The sequence below is a fragment of the Orycteropus afer genome, unplaced genomic scaffold (genome assembly GCF_000298275.1).
Source record: "Orycteropus afer afer isolate SDZICR_OR568_19922 unplaced genomic scaffold, OryAfe1.0 scaffold01131, whole genome shotgun sequence".
NCBI lineage: Eukaryota > Metazoa > Chordata > Mammalia > Tubulidentata > Orycteropodidae > Orycteropus > Orycteropus afer.
The window spans coordinates 27,357-36,988 of NW_006922718.1; the positions used below are offsets into that span (position 1 = coordinate 27,357).

Genomic DNA, 9,632 nt, shown 5'->3' on the forward strand with positions numbered 1-9,632 from the left:
GGAACCCCTGAGACTTTGGCCTCTAGCTGCCCTTCAGGTCTGAAATTGAACTCACTCCTGTGGCTCCCAGCCAAACAGTAGGCATATGGAGTGAACATTTACACCAGGTAAATACACTACTTGGAGTGATCAGTCATGGGAGAACAAAAGGGTGGTGTTTGCACAGGGAGACAGCTTGGGGGGCAGGAGTGCATGGGAGGGAAGGACACAGCGAAGAGGTAACTATGGGGAGGAAATAGGGGAGCTATTGCGTTGTGGGAAATGGCAATCAGTGTCATGAGAGAAAGTGTGTATGAACTGCAATATGGAAAATGAATTTCGACTGTAAACTTTCACCCAATTCACAGTAAAAGTTTAAAAAAAAAATGGGAAAAGACATGAACAAACTTTTCACCAAAGACAATATTAAAGTGGCCACCAAATACATTAAAAGATGCTCATCATCATTAACTATGAGAGAGATGGAAGTCAAAACTATAGTGAATACCGGGGGCATCAAGGAAGAGGAAGACATAGGTGCATGGGAGTTACAGACAACAAAGATGAACCCTTTTGCACATACAGTACTGCATTGTCAGTGAAGGCAAACGTGGGTAGATGGGTGGACAGACTGAACTATTAGGTATGTCTGTGCAGGGGGGAGTGTGCACAAGACCATGTATAGGTTGACACATAATGTTTCTACAGGCGTATTGGTATGTTCTGTAAGAATTCTCAGGTACATAGTAGAGCTGACAAGGACAAGGTTGTAGTAACTTCTTGACCACAGCCAGTTACCCAGAGGGAGTGAGTAGTTGGACCTGTGGGCTCAGGACCATAGTTGCAGGGGACATCCAGTTCAATTGCCATGACATACTACCCAAAACATTGTTCCACATCCTACTTTGGTGAGTAGTGACTGGAATCTTAAAAGCTTGCAAGCCACCATCTAGATGCAACGATGGGTCTCTCCTCGTCCAGAGCAAAGAAGAATGGAGAAAACCAAAGATGCGTGGAAACAATTAGTCCAAGACCTGGTACACCATGCGATCCTCAGCCCATATGACTATGAGACCAGAAGAACTAGATGGTGCCTGGCTACCACTTTCAACCTCTCAGAGGGGGATCTATGTAGGAGATCCTGGATGGAGTGGCAGAACAATGTGGAACAAAATTCAAAATCATTAAAACAAAAAAAGGGACCAAGTTTGCTGGTCTGATGGAGCCTGATGGAACCACTGAGACTATGGCCCCTAGCTGCCCTTCAGGTCTGAAATTGAACCTAATCCTGTGGCTTCCAGCCAAACAAAAGAGAAGCCTATGAGCTGATCATTTATGTTAGATAGATACACTCCTTGGAGAGAACAATCATGGGAGAATAGAAGGGCTGTATATGCACAGGCAGACAGCTGAGCGGGCAGGAATGCATGGAAGGAAGGACACAGGGAAGGGGTGACTAAGGGGAAGAAGTGGAAGGGGAACTGTTGCATTGTGGGAAATTTTAGGCAATGTCATGAGACAAAGTGTACATGAGCTGCTGTATGGAAAGTTAGTTTGCTGTGTAAACTTTCATCTAAATCAGAATTAAAGAAATTGAAAAATAAGAAAACTATAGTGAATACCACCTCACTCCTATTAGAACATCATCGATACACACCCACACACACAATAACAAATGTTGGAGAGTATGTGGGGAGATTGGAACCTTTATCCATTGCTGATATGAGTGTAAAATGGTTCAACCATTATGGAAAACAGTATTCCTCAAAATTCGAAAATAGAACTAGCATACGATCCAGCAGTCCACTTCTTGGTATTCCCAAGAAACCTAAAAGTGGTGACAAGAACAGACATATGCACACCTATGTCTGTTACAGCACTATTCACAATAGCTGCAAGGTGGAAGAAATCCAAGTGCCCATCAACAGATGAATGAATAAACAAAGCATGGTACGTACTGCTCAGCTTTAAATAGAAGTGAAGTCCTGGTCCGTACTACAGTGTGGATGAACCTTGAAGACATTATGCTGAATGAAATCAGTCAGGTACAAAATGACAACTATGCTAGGAACTCACTTACATGAAATGGTAAGAGTAGATAAATAGAGAGTAAAGTGGCCAGTAGTTACTGGGAACAGGAGAGGGAAGGGAGAGAGGAAATCATATTCTGGAAGTAGTGAACTTTTGCTTATGGTGATGGGAAAAAGGCATCAGCTATGGGTAATAGTTACACAAATTGATCAACATAACTAGTACCACTAAGTTTGACACTAGAAAAAGGGGAAAATGGTAGCTACACTATTATACATAATTTTACAACGGCAACAGCCAAGATACTAAATTAATCATAAAAATAAGGGAGCAGAGTTGTTGATCCTACTTGTTGTTGAGTCAGTTCTGACTTACGGTGACCCTGTGTACAACGGAATGAAACACTGCTCAGTCCGGTGCCATCACAGTTGTTGCTGTGTTAGAGCCCATTTCTGTAGCCCCTGTGCCAATCCATCTCATTGAGGGTTGTCTTTTTTTGGTGACCCTCCACTCAAACAAGCATGAAGTCCTTCATTTAGAGTTATGGTATTAGGGGGTCTGTCCAGTAAATTAGCATATATTGTTTTCCAGTTCTCTGTTCCACCTCCTGGTTTGGTGAGTGGTACCTGGGGTCTTAAAAGCTTACAAATGGCTGTCCAAGATCCAAAATTGGTCTCTGTTCTGGGACAGTAGAGGAAGCAGGTGACCAAGGAATCAGAAAGAAATGGACTGCAGGTCTAATTGCCTCCAAGACATGCTAACCTCTGCCACGACACTCGAAGAACAGAATGGTTTCTAGCTACCATTGCTAAACATTTTGATCAAGGACCCAGTAGATGAATCCTGATCAAAAAGAAAATGTGAAACAGAATTTCAAAATGTTATAGAAACTAGATTTACTGGACCCATTGAAATTGGGGGAACCCACAGATCTACAGCCCTGAGATAATCTTTGTGCTTAGATCCAAAACTATGCTAGGACATAATCTTTGAAACAAACAAGTTTAACTCAACTAGCAAAGGAAAAGCTCCTTGAGTACTATGCTCTTTAAAGAGTTATCTGTATGACATTAAATTTACAACAGTAGCTCTAGAACACAGAGAAGGAATTCAGAGGACAGAGAATCTTAAGTTAATGCAGGTGACATAATATGCATAGACACAGAATGGTGACACAGTGCAAAGAGTAACCATTGTCATTGTACCTGTCGAAAGTGTTGAAGGGGTGTATGTTTTGTAATGTATATTATAAAAAACAAAACAACAACAACAACAACAAAAAAAACCCAGAGCTCGTTAATGTGTTTGAGTGCAAGGTCAAGAGTTATCTCTTTGCCGGTGAAGGATTACCAACATTCTGTATTCCAGATACTCTTGTCTGAGCTGACCTTCAATGGTTACCTTATTCTTCCGGGGTATACTTCTTGGACTTGATGGTCATATACTTTTGTCAGGAGACACTTCAATATCCTTGTGTCTTTTCTCACCAACAGGGAGTCAGCTCTGCAAATCAGATGTGATCTCCCAACTAGAGCAAGGAGAGGAGCTGTGGAGAGAAGGGCAGAGTCCAGGTGAGCTCAGGCATGTGAGTTTCAGTATGCAGAGGAGCCTGTTGAATGAGTGGATGAGTGCTTAGAAGTAACACCTGCAGAATTCCTTAAGTGAGTGAATGTAGGTAAGGACATTGAGGGAGACTTCTTCAGATTGTATCACTATTCCTTGCATATACGTAGCTGTATTCAGATGTCCTTCCATCACTTTCTTTGGCTTGAGAAAAGCATCTTCGTGTACTTTTCGGGACTAAAATTTCTCATAATGGCTCTTGTCCTGGAAAACATTTGAAGATTTTTCCTTTATCTTCCCAACATCTCATTTTCATTTCTCTCAATTGTACAATATTGAAAATATTTTTAAATTGTACATGTCCCATCATATATTTCTACTTCCTTACTTGGGAATACTTACTTCAGTATTCCTTACTTGGGCATACTCCTTCCATGTAACTGTCAGTATTTGAAACATACACATGCAGGTCAGTGCTTTTCAGTATTTTAATTCCTGTAATGCGAGTCTAACAAATTATCCTTTTTTTCAGTTATTTCAGGTAGGGAAATTGACCTTGACAAAGAAGAAATGATGTCCTTGCAACATATCTGCAGGAAGGACACACCCACCATCATGGCAATGGTAAGCTGCACAGGTGTGAATCTTGGCCATCCACCTGGAGTCCTGTGGATGCTAAACTCCACAGTTAGCATAGTCACTTAATTGTAATTTAAGCTGCACCTAAGCACTGTCCCTCAGAAAGTTTTCATTCATTTGAATTTAGGGAAGAAACTATCCTGTGCTCAAAACTATAAACTAAGGTCTCATTAAAAAAAAAAAAAAAAAAAATTGCATAAGCATATCTCATGTATAGTTTTTCAACCATAATGAATTCTTCAGAATTAATGTGATAACCCTGCAGTTGGGATACTGTAAGAGAGTAAATTTCTATGCATGCAGGAGACTAACATAAGTAACTTACACATAAGTAACTTACGTGGGGATGATTTTAACTAGAATTCTTCACTGAATGACTTGAGGATTATTGTAGAACTCGTATGTAGATAAATGAATGAATGTGTGTGGGTGAACTATTAACAACAGTCTTTCATGTCCTTCCCAAAGCAGAGATCTCTCACTGGAGAGGACCCCTTTGAATATAATGGTTTTGGAGAAGATTTCACTCACAGTTTTACGTTGACTCAACATGTGTTAAATCACATGGGAAAGAAACACAGTATTAGCAAAGAATTTGGAAAATCCCTTACTGACTCATCATCTTATAATCAACATAAGCAAGTTCACCCTAGAAGTAAATCACATGAGTGTCATCTATGCGGGAAAGCCTTCATTCAAAGCTCTGGCCTTAAACAACACATCAGAACTCATACTGGGGAGAAACCATATGAATGCCATGTTTGTGGAAAAGCCTTCAGTAATTTTTCTGGCCTTACTCAACACTATAGAACTCACACTGGAGAAAAACCATATGAATGTCATGTGTGTGGGAAAGCCTTCAGTACAAATTCTAATCTTCGGCAACATGGGAGAATTCACACTGGAGAGAAACCGTATGTATGTCATCTGTGTGGGAAAGCCTTCACTAATTGTGCTGACCTTATACAACACAATAGAATTCATACTGGGGAGAAACCATATGTTTGTCATCTCTGTGGGAAAGCTTTTATTCAAAGTTCTGGCCTTAAACAACACAATAGAACTCACACTGGAGAGAAACCATACGAATGCCATATATGTGGAAAAGCCTTCAGTAATTTTTCTGACCTTATACAACACAATAGAACTCACACTGGAGAGAAGCCATATGAATGTCACCTCTGTGGGAAAGCCTTCAGTAATTGTTCTCACTTTAGACGACACGAGAGAAGTCACACTGGAGAGAAACCATATGAATGTCATATTTGTGGGAAAGCCTTCAGTAGAAGTTCTAACCTAAGACTGCATGAGAGAATTCACACTGGGGAGAAACCTTACGGATGTCAACTCTGTGGGAAAGCCTTTAGTCAATGTTCTGACCTTAGAAATCATGAGAAAAGTCACACTGGAGAGAAACCATTTGAATGTCATGTATGTGGGAAAGCCTTCAGTAGAAGTTCTAATCTGAGACTTCATGAGAGAATTCACACTGGAGAGAAGGCACATATTTGTCAGCTTTGTGGGAAAGGCTTCGGTCAGTGTTCCGACCTTAGAAATCATGAGAAAACTCACACTGGAGAGAAACCGTATGAATGCCACGTGTGTGGGGAAGCCTTCACTTACTGTTCTGACCTTAGGCATCATGAGAGCACTCATACTATATATGTAATAAATGTGGAAGAGAGTTCAGCCTTAACTTTAACATTTCAGCATCCAGAGGAATCACACATGGAAGGAACACTATGTCTGTAATCACTGTTGATACTAGAGGGAATCCAGATGGTTGTCATCTATGTGGCAAAGCCTGTAGTCAGTGATCTGACCATATGTATGACATGAGAGAAGTCACAGTAGAAGTACAGTAAATGTGAAAGAGTTTTCAGTCACAGTTCTAACGATCAGACAAACCAGGGGATGTACAAGTGAGAACAAATCTGTCTCCAATCAATGTGGAAATGCCTTCATGTATATACTGATCCTTTAAAGAGAGTGAATGGACTCCACAGGAGATAAACCTGAGGTCTGTAATCATTGTACAGTATCGTTTGGTGTGCTCAGTATAACTCAGTATGGGAATAACCACTCATTATGGATTGAATTGTGACCCCCAAAAGATAGTTTGGATTCCTAACCCCTGTCCTGTGAATGTGAATTTGTTTTAAAATAAGGTTTTTCTTTTGTTTTCAGTTAATTAGGTTGTATTGGAATAGGGTGGGTCCTAATCCCTTCTGAATAGTGTCTTACAAAAGGGGAGGTCAGACAGAGAGAGACACAGCAGGGAGACATGTCATGTACTACAAGGCAAGATCCCCTACCTAGAAACTCCTGGGGCTAACAGAAAGTGGAGGAGACAAGGAAAGATCTTCCCTTATAGCAGATAGAGAGTGAAGCCCTGAATTTGGTCTAGCTCCCAGAACTGCGAGAAAATTAATTTATATTACTTAAAGCTACTTTCTTTGTGGTATTTAGTTACACCAGCTCTAGAAATCTAAGACGGCACTAAAACATGAAGTGACAGAAAACTGTCTACTGGAAGAACAAAGCCTTTTATGGAATACTAGATAAATGATGTGGACAAGTTAAGTTATTGAATGAAAAATCATGAAGAGTCATTCATAGAGCAACATTTTAGAACGTGTACATTCAGTTGTGTAAAACACTCTCATTGTCATGTCTGAAGGAAAGGCTTCAGTGATGACTCATTCCTTAGCCAGCATTAATGTTCTCCAGTGAGGAGAAAACAGTCTGAAAGTCAAAGTGGAAAAAATCCCAAACACTTTACCTGTATTTCATATCAGAAAATAAAGACTGGGATAAAGCAAAAACAACTTTAAAAGAACCCTTGAGAAAAATTTAGCCAAGAATTTTGACAAAAGATCTCTTAATAGAAAATATGTAGAACAATAATGGGATTGTGATGTGATCTGAAATAAAGAATGCAGGATTTTCTAAGAAGTAATAAGAAATTATATTAAACTAATAGATTAGTCCTTGCATCTATGTAAGCAGTAAATGTTGTTGCTGAAAAATCTAGTATGTTGGTCAAGATTTTTTTTTTTTTTAATGTAGTACTAAAACCACATAGATTTGGGTTATTTGGGAAATATTTTTAATATAAATGGAAACATTTACAGCATGCAATTATGTTTCTTAATCCCTAACAACAACAACAACAACAGTTATGTATGTACATGTTAAGATGAAAGCAAACATAATTACCCTAAGCAAATTCTGATGGTACCTAAATCCTTTTGAAATTCCATATAACAGCATCTTGAAAATTTATGAAGGAATCTGTTTACTTATTTATTTTTGTAATCCTGGGTGATTGTGGGTACATTGGCTAGAAAATGCCCCAGGATAAAGACAGAAGAACAAAGATGATGTAGGTAGTGTCCCACTTTCAAAATGTCTTACATATTTATACTAACTTTTGTAACCACAAACTCTGGTGGTACAGTACCCAAGGCATTTGGCTGCTAACCAGAAGGTTGGTGGTTCAAACCCACCAGCTGCTTCATGGAAGGAAGATGGGGCAGTCTACTTCTCTAAAGATTTCCTGCCTTGGAAACCCAATGGGGATCAACTATGAGTCAGAATTGACTTGATGGCAGTGGGTTTGGTTTGGTTTTGATTAGGTAACCACTGAGCACTGCCCTTCCCTGGTAACATACAGAACACTGCTCATGAAAACAGCTGAATGAACTGATGAAAACTTGACCTTGTTTATATTTCCCAGAAAAGTTCATAATAAATCCCCAAGTCACCAACTTGAAGTGACTCTTGGCCCCTTCCATACCCATGTAGCAGTCCAGGAGAGGAAGTGGCGGGGCACACACCTCTGCCGGGGTTACAAGAAGACCTGTTCTTGTCGCTCATTTGAGACTGATGGATAATCCTGTCTCATCCATTGACAAGCAGAACCTAGATAAAACTAATTTAGACCATGTTTCTAAAAGGTGATGCAAGGCCCACCTCCATCCCCAACTTTAGTTATATCTGTGCTTTCATTTGAAAATTGTATATTGATGTATCTTCATTCATCTTCCCTTCTAGGTATAAAGTCTGTTAAATTTATTACATTCACCTGTGGACTGTAGTTTGCCAAACCCTATGCAACTGCATGTCTTCTTTTATATATTTCTTGTAATTTACTCTCTTTTACGTAAAATGCTTATAGTGCTTATTTTAAGTTCCTTTTCTTAGAACTCCAACCTGAAGTTACGTATGGGTCTGCTTGTTGCATATCATTATTATTCATAATAATACGAAAAATAGTTAGTTACCTACAGTGCTGGTTGTCTACCACAGGAAGAGCTAAGGGCATAAAGGGCTGACTCTACACACGTTTTGAGTGTGTGTTCACATCCACATGAGGGGGCATAAGGGAGGATTCCCACTGGCTAGATTCCACTTTTCCTGCTGGATCTTGTGCCAAGAGTGGGAGAGGATGCTGATATGACTATACATTTTTTCCCTACATCACAGCATGGTATTTTGTGCAATCAAAATATGTTGTTGTTATTTGCCGTCGAGTCGCCCCCGACTCATAGCGACCCCTCCTTGGGTTTCCGAGGCAGTATCACTATGGAAGTAGGATTGCCCAACCTTCCTTCCGAGGAGTGGCTGGTGGGTTTGAACCGCCAGCCTTCTGGTTAGCAGTCAAGTGCCTTAGGCACTATGCTACCAGAGCTCCAATCAAAATATGGGACTTCTCATTTCAGGAAATTTTTGGTGTATGATAAACAGTCTGATACAGAAAGGGACTGAAGCTGGTGTTTTCTCTGGAGAAGTTGGATATCCTTTCTCACAGGAAGATAGAGGGAGAACTCAGTTTCTTTCAGGTTGCAACTACACTTTCTTTGCTTTCACTGAAGACCATTTGTCTTTGATAGTCTCAAAGTCTCCCCCCCCCCCAGTTTCTTCTCTTTCTGTACTCAGCAGAGCAGAGTTGCACAATCTGCCTCGACCCATGGAGACTCTCAATACGAAAGTACAGTCATGTACTCATAACAACTATTTGGTCAATGTCCGACTGCAAATATGTCTGTGGTCCAGTGTGGGCCAGCTGGGGGATGCCCACAGCCCAACTCAGTGAGCCTACCCTGCCACCTCCTCCTCACCCAGGAGATCAGGTGCCCCTTCCTGCTCCCAAGTGCTCAAGGTCAGCAGGCATTGTGAGGCCTGGCCAGAATGGGATCACAGACAAATGTCCTGCCCTGTAACCAGAGTGCAAAAAGGACAAGGAGGCCACATGTTCTGACCTCCTAGAACCCTACAAGAGGAAGACAGAGTCACCATCAATAGCCCAAGGCCTATTACTGCAAGGCTAGACATGCTGCCTCCCTCCAGCCCTTTCACCAACCATTCCTCCCAAAGCACCCGCCACCTCTCTCCTGGGTTCGATAATTCACTGCAGT

General features: G+C 40.7%; 1 protein-coding gene across 1 annotated transcript in view; it reads left to right on the forward strand.

Moving 5' to 3' along the window:
* LOC103212852 (zinc finger protein 596-like) overlaps window positions 1-9,632 on the forward strand; it is a 49,975-nt gene that overhangs the window by 9,430 nt on the left and 30,913 nt on the right. The window contains exons 4-6 of the mRNA XM_007958781.1: window positions 3,504-3,581; window positions 4,106-4,197; window positions 4,681-5,877. Coding sequence (XP_007956972.1) covers window positions 3,504-3,581; window positions 4,106-4,197; window positions 4,681-5,877 — 1,367 coding nt within the window. The remainder of the gene's footprint in view (window positions 1-3,503; window positions 3,582-4,105; window positions 4,198-4,680; window positions 5,878-9,632) is intronic.